Below are 17,511 nucleotides of genomic sequence, written 5' to 3'. Positions count from 1 at the left end.
TTGACTGGCTTCACGCGAAAACATCATCAATCGCAGTCCAAGCCCACCAAATAGCTGCAGTTTGCCGGGCGATTGGAGCCACAAACAAAGTACAAACTGCATCGGTCTTGTCAAAAATCAGGCTACTCGACTGATTTACCACTCTCTTTCATCATTTTCCTCTGTTCGACTTGTCTCCCATTCTGCCGGCATCGATCCGCGCCTGTTTTACTTAGATTTCGACTTTTCTCTAGCCGCCATTTGGCGCCTTGCCTCACTTTGGCATCAGCTTCCAAAAAACTACCACACCCACTATTCACCTAGGCCCGACTCCGAAATGAGCCTCCGCCCCAACAATTCATTCCAAAGCTACAATTAATCTATCTTCCGCGTCAAGTATTGCCGCCCCGGGACGAGTTGCTACCTCGCCGGCGCGCCGATAGGTTCACATACATGTCTTCAAATTCTTACCACTACCGCATCTAGGAGAGGAGCAGAATGCCTCCCAAACGCAAGAGACACTCGGATCGACCATCGATCGACGCCTCGGGCAACCGACCGTCCCCTCATCGACCCGAGCACACCTTCCTTGGCCGTCACGATGTTTCATACCCCGATGGTGGTGGCGGCGGCGGCCGAGGCGGCCGTGGTGGACGTCAGACCCGAAGCGGCCGGAGCGACCGTCGCGATTCAACACAGAACAGCTCAAACCACAACTCTGGGGCACCGGCGGCATCACCGACATCCCCAACGTCAACGCGACCGCCGAGCGCTTCATCGCATGCTGCTCCGGCACCTATAATCACTGCGCCGATATCCGCACCTCCTTCTGCCCCGCCTTCGCCCACATTCCCTAACTATGACTACTCAATTGTCACAGAAGAGCGGATAGGCTCGTGGAAAACGGGTGGACGTCAGGCTGTCATCGATCACGGCGTACAGTCTCGGAACGATGAGGATGCTACCGAGGTATCTGCTTTGTTTCAGGAGCTCTTACACTCGGCTCTCGACTCCAGGATCGATCCCGTGGACGCAGGTGGGATAGTCAAAGAGGTTGTACAGACGGATACAGAAGCTACGGCGAGCCAGTTTGCTTTCGATCCGCGAATCCTTTTCCTTGACACGGTCTCGATTTTCATGGACGTCGAGACTATCCAGTTCAGGGATCCGCTCTGTGACTTTATGTTGGCAACAGAGATTCCGCATGCGCTCATGAGGCAGGTCTTGGACCCTCAGTTCATGACGCAACTGGGCTTGATACGCGAAACTTTCGTCAAGGTCGGAATCCGGCAGTCGACAAACCTCCTTTATCGCCAGGCAAACTATAACCTGCTGAGGGAGGAGTCCGAAGGTTTCTCCAAGCTGGTCAACGAGCTATATACAAGCCTGAGGGCGGATCCAGATGCCGACTACCCCTGGGATGCAGCCCAGGCGACCTTTGAGAGGGTCAAGGGACTCATAGGCACGTTCGACCTGGACGTCGGCCGCGTTTTCGATATCAGCCTCGATGTCTTTGCAGCTACAATAGTCAAGCAACTTCGTCCTTTCCTCAAGTTCCTCCGCATCAGCTCTTGGTGGCCACGCACCATGTCCAAGTCCGACGACACCGCGATCTTTAGTGGTCTCCCACGTTGGGCTTGGCCAGAACTTGCCGCTGATGGGCTGACAGAAAGCGACCATGAGGCTGCCTTCGAGAAGAAGAAGCTCTCCAGGGATATAGCTTTTTGGAGACGTGTTCGGGACATCAATATTGACGCGTTTTACGAGCTCGGGGCTAGGGAGGTCGCAGGTGCGGACTTGCAGCGCCTGATAGAGAGTGACGAAGACTCTGGGTACAGTGAAGCTGAGCGGGAGTGGATCAAGACGACAAAGACACTTCCAGCTCGAGGCAACCGCACTGCCGCACAGATACTTGGTTTCAAGCTCAGATTCTACCAAACACCGGAAAACGAAGGGACCAAAGTCCCGGGGAATCTTCTCTGGGTTGCCGCCGTTCTCATCAAAATCGGCTTCATCTCACTCACTGACATATATCCTCACGTGTACCACCCTGACGAGGAAATGAAGGAATACCAAGAAGAGTTGGAGAAGGAACTCCGAAAGCAGCGAGCAAAGAACCGGCCAGGTGCCGCTTCAAACGCCTTGGCGGCGGCTGGAGCACTCTCGGATGATACCCTCCCACCTGGTGCGGCAAATCAATCTTCTAGGCGCTTGGGAGAAAGTACTGCGTCAAAGCCTGATAGCGACCGCAATGGCAAAGACGCAAAGAATAAGGGCAGCCAGGAGGACGATGATATATTCGACCAGAAGTGCCTGCTGTTAGAACACCTGCTACTTATCGGTGCACTTCCAGAGGCGCTTTTCATCATTGGTCGGTTTCCTTGGCTTGTAGAACTCGCGGGACCAAAGGTCCTACCGGGTCTGCACCGTATTCTGGAATACGCCATCGATAAAGTCTACGCAGAGGCCGCCCCTGTTCCTGCCAGCGGAGATAATGTGCAGGCCTGTCCACCTAAAAAAATCATTGACTTGGACCAGACTGGAGTTCGCAAGGGAGATCTTCGCCTGACTGATCCTACACCTAGGCGGTTCCTCCGCTGGCCCCATCCCGACAAAATGGATCATTTGGAAGGCCAGAACTACCGGTATTACTTCAACGAGTGGAACGACAACATCCCAGTTTGTCAGGACATTGAAGATGTGCTCACCCTTTGTAACACGTTACTGAACATATCAGGCGTTCACATCGGTCTTCACGCCCCCTTGCTTGCAAAACTGACCGCCATAGGTACCCATAGTTTGCACATCGACAAATCACCAGAGAACTATGAACGCTGGCGGGCATTGTTACAGCGCCTCCTGGTTCCCGCCCTTAGCCACACTGGGGAGAACTCCTACCTTGTCGACGCCGTCTGGGCAATGCTGAAACTCTACCCAACACATGTACGGTATAGCATTTACGCCGACTGGTACGAAGGACCGACTTCCAGATTACCTGGGATGAGAGACGCCTTTGAGATTACTCGACTCAACACCCAAGGCACAATGAAGCGCTTGTCTGCTGATAACATCAAGAAAATGGCGCGAACCATGGCAAAAGCTGCATACTCATCACCAGGTATAGTCTTCAAGGTCGCGCTCGAGCAAATAGAAGCGTACAGCAACCTTATCGAGGCGTTTATCGAGTGCGCCAAATACTTCACAGATCTGGGCTACGATGTGCTCTTATGGTCTCTGCTGAACTCTCTCAGCACATCAAGAAGTCGTACGTCTTCGGCATCGGTACTCAACACAAGCCAGTGGCTTCAGGCTCTCTCCAAGTTTTCTGGCCAAGTCTTTCGCCGTTATGCGAACCTTAACCCCACACCTGTCCTGCTCTATGTCAACGAACAGCTTTGCAAGGGCAACTCAACAGATCTTGTCATTCTCGAAAGGCTCATCACTTCGATGGGTGGTGTAGTCTCAGACGTGGATTTCACTGATGCTCAGCTCGAGGCGATGACTGGCGGCCCTATTCTACGAAAGCAGACGCTGATCAACGTTCAGGACAAGCGTTTCGAATCGTCGACGCAAAAGAGTGCTCTCAGGTTGATGAGGGCGTTGCTGAGCAATGACTTGGCTGGCCGGTTGCTGGTAAGTATTGCTCAATACCGGCAGGTTGCCATTTACAGGATACCCGAGGACGAAGCGCACATCAAGTACTTGGCGAGCGTTATCGATAGCACACAGAAGATTCTGAGCCAGTTTTTGGACTTGCTGCGTAGCAATCTCGAACCAGACCGGTTTGACGCCACTGTTCCGGGGCTAGTTGCGCTGCTTAGTGAATTCGGCTTGGATCCTAGCCTGGCGTTCATGATTGGTCGCGGTAGTCTCACTTTCATCAGGAACCCACCCAAGGCACCTGCTCTTCCGTCGCCCAAGGACGAGCTCAGTCGAGCCCAGGTCGTTTCGACCCCGGCTGCCGATGCAGAAGGGGATGTTCCGATGACCACTGCGGTTGAGGGCTCGCCTGATGTCACTATGGGCGAGCCGACAGCCACAGCTCAGAAGGATTCATCGGCCGCACAGAACTCTCAGACTGACGGAGCCGGCCCTGCGGCCGATGGTGTGCGCAACGGCGATCAGTTTCTGGAGCTTCTGCAGCCCTTGTCGGCAGCAGTGCAACCTCTATTGAGCCCCGAAGTCTTGAAGTCAATGAGCCCAGAGTTTTACACGATTTTCTGGTCGCTGCAGCTCTCCGATATAGCGGTGCCACAGTCGAGTTATGAGGCAGAGAACACTCGACTTCGCTCGCAACTCGAAGAAACGATAAGAGATCGGTCGGATATGTCTAAAGCGGGCCAGCAGAAGAAGGCCGAACGGAGGACAGGCCTGGAGAATATCTCGAAACAACTGCGAGATGAGATGGTACAGCTGGCGGAGAGCAACCTGAGAATAAGAATAAGGGTAGCCAAAGGAAAGCCATCTTGGTTCCCTGCCGATGCCAACCCTAACGCTGTACACGACACCCTTATCGAGCAATGTCTGCTGCCAAGACTTCTCCTCACAGCCACGGACTCGATTTACACCTTCCGGGCAGTCAAATTCCTCCATGAGAACCGCGTTCCCAACTTCAAGCTCATGACCCTCTACGACCGTCTCTTTAACGCTAACCGACTGAGGACTATGATCTTCACCTGCACAATGGGTGAGGCTGTCCACTTCGGCCGGTTTCTGCGTTTTGTTCTTGCCGACCTCGCATCTTGGCATCGCAGCAAGGCATTATATGAGGAAAAGGGGCTAGGGCTGTTCGCCAAGACTGGCAAACGGATTTATCTCGGTTTCGCAACAGCCATCGACGACAAAGGTGTACCCCAGTCATTTGTTGAGCATGATCCTTTCAGGGACCTCCTGTACAGCTGGCACAAAAACTTGAACACAGCGTTGAAATCGTGCCTCCAAGGCTCGGAGTGGATGCACATTCGAAATGCCATCAGTGTGCTGAGCTCCATCGTTGAGGTCTTCCCAGCTGTAGACTTCATGGGGAGCCAATTTGCTCAGCAGCTAGATGCGATCAAGGTCCGCGAGAAGGACCGACACGCCGATCTTGCAACAGCTGCAGGAATGGTCGAATCTAGCATGAAACGCAGGAAGCCGAAGTGGGTGATGGTGCAAGCTTTCCGACCTAATATTGTATGTCTACCCCAATGAAATACTCATAGCAGGTGGACCGCTCAATCGCTAACACCAAATCAGAGCGGGGAGCCGCAGGAGGAGGCTAAAGTCGCAAGCGAGTCTCAACAAGATGCCCCCAAAAGCCTCCGACCCAGTGCCCCTGAGTTTAGGCCAAAAAGCGCGAATGGGTGCGTAATTTTTGCATATCTTCCCCTTTTCTGTGTTCATGACACTAACATGAACAGCACAAATGCCTCCAGCGGTGCTCGGAAGATGGATGTTGAGGACGGCGAAGTCAAGGATGGACGAGTATCAAGCAACAAATCAACTCAGTCGACGCCAATCCCCTCGCAGTCCCAGGAGAAAAAGACGGCTCTTGCAAATGACAAAGATACAGCCCAAAAGTCGCCTGCTCCATCTACACTTCCTGCTGGCAACATTGCAGGGCTTCCCAAACGACCAGAACTTCCAAAGCGGCCGGATGTTCCCATGCCCGGGCAGGGCCTTTCGCGCAACAGTCACAATTCTCGAGGCGACTCGCGAGAGTCTAGAGACGGGAGAGGTAATCGTGAGCCTCGTGATGCTCGCGAAACAAGAGAGCCAAGAGAATCGCGAGACACTAGGGATGCGAGGGATTCAAGAGAGACGCGTGATGCCCGTAACACGGATTCAACGCGTTCCGAGCGATCTGCACGGGACTTTGCAGGGTCTGAGCGGCGCGGCTCAGACAACAACAACACTGGCTCCAGGGAAGCTGGCCGCCCTTCGGATAAAGACAGGGGTTCTAGGAACGATCAGTCTTCACGTCGGATAGAGTCAGTCTCGGAGAGAGACTCTAGGCCCTCGAGGGATTCCGCAAGGGACTCTGCTAGGGATTTGCCAAGGGACAACTTGAAAGATCTACCCAGAGATAGGAACACTGGCCCGCGATCCCATGATGGCGGTAGGCCTGGTCCTCGTGACGCACCACGAGATTCCTCGAGCGCACCCCGTGGATCAGCACTTCCGCCTGCGGCAGGCGACCCTCAGGAGCCCACTATCAACCCGGCGCGTGCTCGACTGCTAGCAGAGGAACACCCGGGAATGTTTACACCTGATCGTGCTGTGCCACACCGTGAAAGGCGAGGCCCCTCGCCGACACGATCTCCTCGAGATGATTCCCGGCAACGCTCCCAACCCGCCCGACCTCCATCGCCCCCACGGGGTGAACAATTTCGCATTGAAACAGTTTCCTCGGATCGCGAACGCAACCAAGGTCGGGGTAGAGGCTTCCATGTTGAACCAACAGGGCCACCCGGTCGAGAGTCGTATGGCGGGGAGGCCCCCATCCACAACGCGCCTCGTGACAAGTATAGAGATCGAGACGGTGAGCGAAGCGCTGGGGACCGCCAACGACACTCACATGACCAGGATAATGGTCGCTTGAGCCACCACGATCCTAACTACGGTCGGCTTAACCCGATCCAGTCCGTAGCCTCTGAAGGCCCTTCGGGACCGCACTCGGGGCCTCCGTCAGGACCTCGGGGAAGGGGAGCTAGGGAGTCTTCACGCTTGAGCTCGCTCGATACTAGCGTCTCTCAAGCACCATCATGGTCTGAAGGACGAGGGGCCAATGCCAATGGAGACATTCAGCGCGGTACATCACCTGACCGTCAGCCTCCAACTGGTCCTGCATCTGGGAGGGGTTCGAGTCGCAGGAATCGTCCTGGTCAGTTTGAACCGGGCTCAGCCGCTGCGTCTCCCACGAGCACAGTAGCCCCCTCTCCAACGACCGGTGTTCATCCAGATCGGATGCGTCTAGTCAGCGGAACAGGCGCACCTGGCTCTGGACCAGGCCAAGGTGGCCCTCCAATGCACAACTCTTCCGGCCCCAACTCTGCCGGGCCCGTGTCCGCGAATTCTATTCCTGTCAACCCCAGTCGCTTAAGCCAAATGAACTCGCGGCCGGCGCCTTCGCAACAGCCGGCGTCTGCGGGCCCACGGCAGCCCATGGGTCCACCTCTCCATACGCCCGACAGGCCGTCGCATACTGGAAGGGGTCCTCTTCCCCCCTCCAATATTCCATCACACACACCTGGTTCGGACCCTCGCGGCAACCATTCGGTTCCTTCGGGGCCTGGTTCGGCCAATGACCGTAACAGGAACCGGGGCCCGCGCGCAATGATGGACAGCATCAACACAACCCTGGAGAAGGCTGGTCAAGAGAACAGGGCGAACTACAATGATGGTAACCGGGGTAACTACAACAACAATAGGATGAGTGGCGGACGTAACGTCCCGGGCTCAGACGCTCGCATTCTTACTGGTGGCTCGCCCGCATCGACGCCTACTCAGGAGCGTACTAACCCGATGCTTCGCGACCTCCCCGGCGATCGTGGACATTCGTCTTCTTTCGGCGGCGACATGCCAAGGGGTGGGCCTGTGACGGACTACAGTAATCATGGCCCCAACGGCAGTAGCAGTCGAGATGGTCGTGATCACGAGCGGTCGTCAAGCCGCAAAGAACACCGCGAATCACGCTCTGGCAGACCTTCTCGTCGTGGCAGCAGAGATCGCAGTGGTGATCGTGGTGACCGTGGCGATAGGGAATCTAGAGAGCATCGGGAGAGTGGTCGCGATAGGAGGAGCGGAGCACCCGGCAGTAGTGGCACCAGTGGTGGCAGTGGCCATGGTCGGGACGGTGAGCGCGAAAGCTCTTCTAGGAGGGGAACTGCTCGAGACTCAACCGGTGGCGGTGGGCGTGAAGCCATTCCAAACGCTACCAGCGGCCGGGAGTCTCTAGGGGGCAGTGGTCGCGAGTCTCGACACCGTGGGGACGTACCTCGCGATCATTCGAGTGGCGGTGGCGGTGGCGGTGAGAGGATGCCCGGTGGTGGAGGCAGCAGAGGCGGGCGTGGTGGGGGAGGATCCGGCATGCCGCAGCCGAGATCTTCGGATGACCGAAGGGACGGTGGCAGCAGTGGAGGGAGGGATGATCGTGGCAGCCGGAAACGGCGGTCTGAGGATGCGGCAGGACTTTCGAGTGATCGTGACAAGCGGCAGCGGCGATAGGAGACGACCGTGCTTCGATACGATGGCTGATATGTCTCAGGTCTGCCGGGCCAGCCACTGCTGAACTTGGATGGAGCTGAGCACGATCGAGATCCAAGCAGCAATATAATTCTGGCATATTACACAGTTGCGGTGGAGGAGTTCACTTTTGGGGGTTTCTTTTATTTACTTCACTTATCCGCGGCTACCGGCTTTCGCACCAGCGTTGGGTATGATCCCCACCAAAATTGCCATCTGTCTGGTTGGAACTTTTGTGGCTGTTTATCTCGAAAGGAGTTGAAAGAGGAGGATATTTACGGCAACAAAGAATACTGCTTTGTCATTTTTTTCTCATTATCAAGAAACGCACATATCAGCAGCGGTCGAAAAGTCCTGGCGCGGGCAAGACTCGAGTCAGGCCCAACAAGATGGGGAAAACTATGGCTATGTTCTTGAAGCCCACGAGTGGAATCGCAACCATTCTACAATTACTTTCCTTAGTCCTACACCAAATCATCTCATTCTATTCTACGTAACGTCTCTTTCTTTTCAACACGCGGAAACTTTGCATTCGACTCTCAAAAAAATACCAGCATACCAATGATTGCAATGCCATATTCCCATCCGCCTTCCAAAGGCAGGGCACCCGCCGCCTCGCCTCAGGGTAGCACATACAAGTCTCGGCCCTGCAGCTGCCCTTGTCGGCCTGAAGACCACAACTACGAAATGTGAGGCTAGAAATGCCAAAAGAAATTTACTCAACATCACCCGACTCTTCATACAAAAACTTCTGCCATGAAAAGTACAAGTTCGACCTAGAGATCCATCGTTCTGGCGTCATATGGATTTTCAAAAATCGTGATTTTTCTGTGCAAATTATATATAAAACACACACACACACACACCCAACAAAATGTCTTGGCGGCGCGGTAATTTTTCTGGGCTGGCATGCTCTGGTGTAATTTAAAATGCACATATATGATGATACCCCCACGCCCTTGCGTGTGTTTTTATCTTAGGTCTAGAAAAGATACCCCCTGATAGAAATGGTTTGAACCAACTTCAGACCAATCCATCGATCCTGACATTGTGTTATCCGGCGTGCCTGGGGAGGTTGCTAAAAACCAGTTTGATGGCCTAGGTATTATGACACATTCTTCGCTCAATAAATAGTCTAGAGGCTTCGCGGTATAGTCGCTAGGCTGACAGTTTGGGGATCAATAACCACTAGCGGAAACAGTGATTGCACAGAAACCATGTCAAACTCAGGTGTGTCCTTGTTGATTATCTAGTTCTAGATCGTAGTGTGTTTCGTCATGACAGCTAAAAAGAAAACAAGGATTAAAGCCCAAGTTACCAGCCGAATCGTTGGCGGCCTTGTCAAAATGAAAAAGATGATAACAATAGACTGTATCAGGTCATCCATCATAGGCTGCCTGCTATTTTTCGGACACGCCATGCTATGTTTATTCCTTTTTGTAGGAATTTAAGAAGTTCAGGAGGCGTGGAGCAAGAAAACAAGGAAAGTCTGCACGTGCTGGTTGTTAGACTGCCCACCAAATGCAAGCAGCCATTGCGGCTGGTTTAATGTCAAATTTAAGGGGTATCCGCCTGTCGTAATCAAAGGAAACAAGGGCCAATACGTTTGTTTATTGGCGCATGCTGAGAAAGGTTTGGGTGTTTGTTGTAGGGCTGTTGTATGTATATGGTAGTCTACAACCACGCTTGTCGTAAGAAAAAGAAAGAGAATTGAAAATCGTGCCATCGTTACAAATGTCACCTCTGCTGCCCAAGAAGCACTCGACCAGAAGGGGCCTGCGAACCACCCCGCGAGAAATTCCTAGTAGGTGTGAAAGGCTGGGAATATGCCATCTCATCATGAGACTGTGGTTGGTTGCCATAAGCCCCAGGAGGGACCGGAAAGGCCGCCATAGCATCTTCGTTGGCATGATCCCCCGGGTAGTGGTCTCGATACGGCGATGGGGGTTCTGGGACACCACGCCTACCAGGCTCCGCCGCGTTCGCGATCAGCCCGCTGTCTTCTTCCTCTATAATCGTCGGTCTGTTGACACTGACCGGGCTTTGAGGCACAGGCGACAGTCGTGGCCGGGCTAGGCTGCGTGAGCCGTTGCCTGTTGTGCTGTTGGAAGAGCCGTTACCTCCCCCGCCGAACATGAACTTGCTACGCCGGAACTGGTTCGCAATTGGCAAGTGATCAGTGCTGGTGAACCCGTTCCTGCTCTTTGCCAGATTGCCAAGATCAAGATCTCCGCTGCTACTGTTGCTTCCTTTACGCCTGTGACCCCCGTATGAACCATCTTTACCCCTTTGCTTGACCCCGACAAAGAGCCATCTGATACCTCTCCCAAACGCCTTGATGAAATCCCAGATATTCAGGGCATCCCAAAGAGCAGCTAGGCCTAGGAACCCTCCCGAAGGTGGTAATTGTATACTCTGTTTGGGCGCTTCTCCACTCGATGGATCTGCCACGGGGTAGAAGGTAGGCTTGGCCCCAACGCGGTATGGCGAATAGGGGAAGGCCCAGATGTGCAATATGGCAAAGAGTGCCATCTCGATACAGAGAAGCAGAGATGGGATCCCGACCTTGAGATCTGGATACGCAATTATCTCGTTGGGCTTGACGATCTCCAGTTGGGCGGTTGCCACCGAGATGGCAGCCGACTGCCAGAAAGAGAGGAAGACGACAAGCTTAATGGCGCATATCTTCAGGAATGGCCGGTGTTCTGCCAGCTCCTCCTTCAGCTGAACATAGAACTGAATCAGGCAGTACATGGCAATACCAACTGCTATGAACACAATAACAAGCACCCAGATATGTGCAAACACCGGGCTGTTGCTGCTTTCACAGTACTGAGGGTTGTGCAACAAGAGTCAGTCGTTTGGTTTCATTACTTCAGATGACGCATAGGGGTAATTCCATGGCCCGGCACTTACCTTGTGGAAGTAGTGCGTGACAACGGCAGTGATTGTGCACGCGACTCGAATGACAATGTAGTGGTAGATGCCAATCCAGATGATGTTGAACCAAGTAAGCCCATTAGCAGGTGTCCTCCAAGGCCCTCTCTGGCCACAGCAGCAGGCACGGAACCAGTCGAGTGGCCACACCCATGGCTTGATTGGCGTCAGCGCTCGGAAAAACTTCTTTTGCTCGTGAAGATCTGGCGCAATGTAATGGCACATTAAGGCGAAGAAGGCCGAAATAGCAAATGCCTCGTAGCACTCGGAGATGATTGTGAAGTATATGGCGTGCCAGTAATATTTTAGCGAGAGCAGCGAGGTCAGGGAGTACACTGGCACCATAAAGAGGATCCTAATAATGTGCCGTTGCTCATTGGGCTTGGTGTAATGTGTCGCATGCATAAATATCAAGAAAAAACTCAAGGCGACAGCCACCAATGTCGATGCCGAGGCAATTACCAGGGCGAGGTCGTGGAATCGCAAGGGGCCAACGATGGGTATCTCATCTTCGGGTCCGACTGTGCTCAGAAATAAATAGACAATGTTAGCATCTGTGAGGTACAAATATCTGCCTCCCATGTACTGTTTTTCAGGCAAGTCCAGCTTACTCCTCATCTCGTCCAGTGTGGCATTGCATGTTGTATTGAAAGTGAGCCCCATGGCTCCGGCTTCTCAGGCGGGCGCAGTGCGCAGTTGAGGGTGACCGCCGTCGTCGCCAGTACTATGTAACTCTGTATACCCAACGAAGTTATGTGAGTAAGGTTGGTAGGGAAGACGGCAACTGAGCCAGTCCCTCGTAAAGGTCCGAAGGTTCCGGCGCCGCGAGAGAAACCAAATGCTAGGCTGAGGGCTTCGAAAGGCCGAAGAGGGACCGTTCAACGAGATGCAGTATCGGTTGCTCCTGCAATTCGATCCTTCAATCGCAGCAGCCTGTTCGACTCGGTTTGCAGATCCGATCTAGAAGTGTCGCTAGGGCTCGTCCTAGGCATAGCAGTAGGGAGCCACCGGTCAATCGAGCTGCGTTCGCGTCGCGTCGCTTAAGAGTGGAGTTCGATGAACGTCAAGTTGACAAAACAGGTCGATAGGGTCCGTTGGCGGAGTTGATATTTCAAGTGTCATTAACCAAGTCGGCAAGTCGTGCGCGTGCTGCGATACAGTAGTGCTGGTTTGTGACAACTAATACTTGCTTAAGTCTCAGTCGTAACTGCTTACTGTTTCCCTCCTGCTTTTTTTTTTTGCGGTCTGAAGTGGATTAGTTTGATCTTCGGATGACGGTCGCGCGGGTTGTTGGTCTTGCCACTTTGCGACGGTGTGTTATTCCTGTTGGCTTTTTGTGGGAGCTTGCGTCAGGAAACGACAGTTCGCGATTACCGTACAGGCAAGGGAAAGAATAGGAAACACCAAACGAGGCTGCGGATTGGATTCTTTCTTTGTCGTGGGCCAGCCTGACGAGAGAGCGGGTTGCATGCAGTACGAGGAACGGGATAGGCGGATAAAATTGGAAATGAGCGACAAGCCGTCCCGAACGAACCTCTTTGCTGGAAAAAAAAAAGTAAAAAAGTGGTTTTGCTTTCAAAGCAAGGCAAAAAGAAGGGCTTTGAGGGAGTCGATGCGCATGAATGGAAATCCTAACACAAAACCTCCCCGCAAGTTAACAGCAGGCGCTGCGAGGGATGGCTGACGAGCGTCGAAAAATCCCTGTGTTGGAGGGTCGTTGCAGATCCCCAGTGTTCGAAGTGGAGGGCCGGGGTTCCTGCATAGCACAGCCTGACGGCCCAGCTTTCAACGGTGGGCCGTAATTGGTCAGAGGGAGCACATGGTGGACTGCTAAAATTGCAAGGGGGTGCCACCGCTTCCCGCTCGCAGCAGGGGGCGGGGTCCCGAGCCAGGGGCATGCACGTCTTGATTGGCTGTCCATCAAGGTCTGCAATGGTGGGAGCGGTTTCATATCATTCTATAGTATTAAAAGCGTTCGCAGTCAGCTGCCAATGTCGACATTGCATCACATCGATAGATGCCAGCCCGAACTTGTAGCGTTGTGGCCATCTGATTAGCAAGCTGATCAGTGGTCCCCTTTTTTTTGTCTGGTCAAAACTTTCGAGCATAGAATAATTCATTCACCTCTTTTTTTATTCGACTGACACGTGTCTTTCATTTCATCATGAGATAAAACCCTCAGCACTAAAAAGTGCGTTGTGTTGTCTCAAGACAAAGACTTAGTCTCCCCACCACCCATATTTTGGTGCGTGGCGGTGCAGGTTGTTACTCTACTCTCCATGCCACCTCACAGTCTATTGAACCTTCAACAGCACCGTGCCTCACTCAAAATACGGCCGCGGTCAACGTGAGCATTCACAACGAGACCAATCCCAATAAAAGTCTAGAGTCAATGTCGGATTTGCTACAGCAAGCCGCTCACTAATTACGGTAAAAGTCAAGTCGGAAATAATTGTCAGCAACAAAGCAGGTCGCACTTTCGCAGCACATGGGTACAACCGGTAGCCAAGTTACATATACAGTAAAGTCAATCAAAATCGATTAATTACATCATGCAGTTCTGTAAATCGATGATTAGTATCGTCCCTGGGGATGAATGGCCGCAAATCTTTCCACCGCTACGCCTATTAGCACAATGTGCCACCAAGAGTTTGGAGATTGCACACCGAGATGTCATTATATGTGTTTTGTATTGGACAGCGCTACTCCCCCCTCAAAGCCCCCATCCAATTGTTCGCTTGTTTGGTAATCTGTACATGATTTGTTTCGTACTTGGGTGTGCATTGTGCCGATCCAATCTAAAAATCCAATCCTGCTGGTGGGGTCCTCGGACTGCGAGCGGTGCGAATTATCCGGTCCTGGGATCCCCAAGGAGCTTCGACAACCATCCCAGAGACCCCAAGCTCATTTCAACCCGAGTATGTCGAGCCGCTGTCGCGTAAAGATTTTGGTAGTCACTTGTCGGGCTTTGCTGATATCGTCCCTGAGTGAGTTGAATGTATGATATTCGTATGCGTCGTTATTCGAATTCCAACTTCCGACCCTGTCTTGGAGGGAGAGCTGTGTATCGGTATTTTGTCTTTTGACTTAGGTAATGTGTATAGTACAGAGAGAAGTCATCACATCCTCTCAATCGTTCTCGCTAGGGTTGGCAACCCTAAGTACCTTATTGGGGTGATGGACAGGTCTTGAGTAATCGAGGTTGTCCTGCATGGATTCAAAACTCTCGCGACTCCTGTTGATGAATGTTCCACCGTATACACCGGTGGCTGACTTCATTCGGGGATCAGGCATGCTGCTTCTGCGCCCGCTCGAGTGCTCGCTGCCCCAAGTCCCATTGGTTGGTCTCCTAGTGGCGAAGCCCGTGGTTGGATGCGACATGTCTGCCCCGTAGTTCCCTGGATTCGAAGCATCTTGAGCCTCTCGATCCTGCCTTCGCTTGCGTCGCAAGAAAATGAAGCCTATGATGCCACCTGCGACCAGGATCGAAATCACACCGACGGCGATTCCAACTGCGGCCCCAGTCCCGAGCCCGCCTCCTGCTTCCTTACGGCCGGAATCGAAGCTAGGCGTTTGTGGAGAGCCTGCGACGCCGGTGGGTGCCACAGTAACAATTCTTGTCGTACCGTCAGCAGTCACTGTCTCTACCTGTGGTGGTGACGTTGTCTGTTGTTGGCCCGCCTAATCCGATTATGTCAGCACAACACACTCAATCCCTTCAGGGTCGTTTCGGGTACGGAGGAAAGGACTGGCGGAATAGATATATGGGACATGTCCTACGGAGTTTGTGCTTGACAGCGAGGGAAGAGCGGTGATTGTAGTTGTCAAGATGGGAGCCGGAGCAGGGTTGGGAGGTTTCGAGTCCTGGACTGGCCCAGTAACTGTACTTCCTCTAGTCTAATGGTAGATAATCCAGCTTGTTAAACCGGGTTATCCATAGTGCGACGACTTCGTGGCAGCATACCCTCTCACCACTGCAGGTTGAATATTCCAGTTGTGGCCGGGGGAAGATAGGGCCATTAAGGTGGGATGGCGGCGGATCCAGTGAAACGGCAAAATACAATACTCACTGTTGTGGAAGCTGGTGCAGAGCCACCCGTTGTACCCGTAATAGGATTAGCTCTGATACGCATATATCCCCAGGTACCGTCACCTCCGCAGACGTCGTCTGGAAAGCCGGGACACGGATCTCTGCATTTGTCTGTCCCTACTTGGACGCTGTCACTGGGCATGATGTTTGAGCACCAACAGAGGGATCCCCTTACAATTGCAAGGCCGCTTTTGCTGCCTTTGCAAAAGTTAGAGCACAGGCCATCTGATTGCCAGTCGCTGTGGTCTAGTGAATGACACATGCCGTCAGTATCGATGCTAATGATGATAAAAAGATATCTTTCGAGATTGCGTATGACTCACTGCCTGGCCCTGTCCCCGTGTTGATGGTTGCGCAGTAGTCCATTGGTATTGACTGGGCTGCTGCTAAGCTTGTCAAAAGGAGTGTTGTGGACAGCATAGCTGTCCACTTGGACAATCCCCCTCTTGATGGCATCGTGATCGGTTCAGGATAGACTGTGCTTGGTTTCATGTACACCTAAAACCAATTGACAAGCTCAAGAGATTTGGTGTGTCCAAAACTGGTAATATTTAAAGCTGCCAGGAACGCAAGGTTGGCGGAGGTTTACCCCAAGATACTAGCAGCGCAGCTAGCAATGGTCGTCGTGGCTGCCTGGGGTTCGGAAACAAGCGCGTTTAAGAGTAACACCTGTGGCGGAACGCAACAGCCATGTCAAGGTAAAAGGGGCCAGCGCCCAATAACTTCCGACTACGGCCGCCCCGCAACGCTCAATGGTTCCTGTGAAGCTTGTTGTTGTGTTCTCCAACGGTGATGCGATATCCAGCAGTTGAATGTCTGCTACGATGCGTGCCGCACAGCAAAGGCGTCACGAGCTGATACAAATAGGCAACCGCGCTACAAGTTGACTCGGAATCGTAAAAATTATCGTACGTCCTTGGTTGGGATTTGGTCCGAGTTGGTTATATCTGCAAAGGACCAAAGTCGAACGTTCGTAGACGAGTGTCAGGTTGAAGCGAAAGGGGACCAGCCAGCGGCGAAACGTCTTGTTTTCGCTTTCGGACAAAATGGTCGTCTACTTCGATGAGATGGTGGGCCGTAAGGTCGAACCGAGTAAAAAGAAATAACGAAACCCAAACCGAACCACAATGCACACGGCCAAAGAAATGAAAAACGCAGAGAGCCTGTTTAAGTTTGGAAAACCTCCGGTGCCAGAGGAGTGTGAGGGATGGCAGACAGCAAGGGAATTGCTTAAGAGAAAATGGATGGGAAAACAATAGAGCCAAGCGCCAAGCCAAAGCCGCCTAGGATCTTGGGGCGGGTGGGTGTACTTGTAAAAAGTTTATGGGGATCAGTCCCTCAAAGCGCGCAGCCGTCACTGCCCGATAGAGTTAGCATCACCATAGCAGAACCCGGCAGGTGTGGGTTATGAACCAACCCACGGGCGGGGTGTGGTGCGGTATCTCGGGCGGACCACCCAAACGCTGATGTCACAACCTATCCGTGCTTTGCATTTGCTTCCATGATTGCTAGGTTCTGTATTTGACACGAACCAAGGCTGGCCCACATTGATTTTTTTTTATCTCTTTCTAATACAGAACCTACTGTAATCTGGAGTTACGAGTTCCTTTGATCGGGTTCAAGGGATGAGGTCCGAGTCAATGAACAAACGGATATTTCAGCAAGTGAGACGATGATCTGAAACTTTTTGTCAAAAAGGCTGACAGTACGCCAACGCCGGCGCCATGTGAGGTGGTGCAAACATAACATGACCTTGGCAAGCCTGTTGATGGCTTGACTTAATGGTTTACTTCTTTGGCACGCGCCCAGGTTTCCCACACGAGGAGTTTTTCAATTTGCCCTGTTGCTTGGCCGCCCACCTTGGCAAGGAGAAACGACAATCGCAAAGCACAAGGAGGAAAAAAAAGACACTGTAGCCACAATAACCCGGTTGATCCATGTTCGGGACAATTCGTTGCCTACGGCACAGAACAAGAAACAGGCCGCGCGAATATCCGATCACATTGACTCGCCTACTTCCCTTACATTACCATCATTTCTGGCCATCCACTTGTCTTTTTTTTTTGGGTAAACCTCAATCACGCACAGTAGTAGCAGTAGTGGTATTGACGAGTTGTACCGGCGGCGGCGCGCGGCCCTCGTAGCAGAAAAAGTTAATAATGATCTTCTCTACCTTACCTGCCTTTGTAAAGTGCTCAAACCTTGGAAGAGCGTCTCCACACCATCCCTGCAGGCCGGTTGGGTTCCAAAGCAACAGATGGTCAATGGAGAGGCGCCGACGA

At 52.7% G+C, this 17,511-nt stretch overlaps 3 protein-coding genes across 4 annotated transcripts; 1 reads left to right on the top strand and 2 right to left on the bottom strand.

Moving 5' to 3' along the window:
• The first annotated feature begins 15 nt into the window (after positions 1-15).
• On the top strand, positions 16-9,419 carry MGG_01468 (THO complex subunit 2). Its single transcript, XM_003714377.1, has 3 exons — positions 16-5,151; positions 5,215-5,321; positions 5,379-9,419. The coding sequence occupies exons 1-3, from the start codon at positions 478-480 to the stop codon at positions 8,182-8,184; spliced, it is 7,587 nt and encodes a 2,528-aa protein (XP_003714425.1). The 5' UTR covers positions 16-477; the 3' UTR covers positions 8,185-9,419.
• On the bottom strand, positions 9,376-12,829 carry MGG_01467 (uncharacterized protein). Its single transcript, XM_003714376.1, has 3 exons — positions 11,751-12,829; positions 11,119-11,660; positions 9,376-11,034 (listed from the first exon to the last, which is right to left on the bottom strand). Exons 1-3 carry the CDS (start codon positions 11,800-11,802, stop codon positions 9,940-9,942), a joined length of 1,689 nt encoding a protein of 562 aa, XP_003714424.1. The 5' UTR covers positions 11,803-12,829; the 3' UTR covers positions 9,376-9,939.
• A 751-nt stretch (positions 12,830-13,580) lies between these two features.
• On the bottom strand, positions 13,581-16,544 carry MGG_01466. 2 transcript variants are annotated; one of them, XM_003714375.1, is made up of 4 exons: positions 15,553-16,544; positions 15,210-15,475; positions 14,920-15,036; positions 13,581-14,820 (listed from the first exon to the last, which is right to left on the bottom strand). In XM_003714375.1, the coding sequence occupies exons 1-4, from the start codon at positions 15,719-15,721 to the stop codon at positions 14,269-14,271; spliced, it is 1,104 nt and encodes a 367-aa protein (XP_003714423.1). In that variant the 5' UTR covers positions 15,722-16,544; the 3' UTR covers positions 13,581-14,268. The 2 variants fall into 2 exon arrangements, with proteins under 2 accessions (XP_003714423.1, XP_003714422.1); XM_003714374.1 differs by lacking the exon at positions 14,920-15,036.
• Between the last annotated feature and the right edge of the window lie 967 nt (positions 16,545-17,511).

The sequence above is a fragment of the Pyricularia oryzae genome, chromosome 2, assembly GCF_000002495.2.
Source record: "Pyricularia oryzae 70-15 chromosome 2, whole genome shotgun sequence".
Taxonomy (NCBI): domain Eukaryota; kingdom Fungi; phylum Ascomycota; class Sordariomycetes; order Magnaporthales; family Pyriculariaceae; genus Pyricularia; species Pyricularia oryzae.
This window is presented reverse-complemented; position numbering and strand designations above follow the sequence as displayed.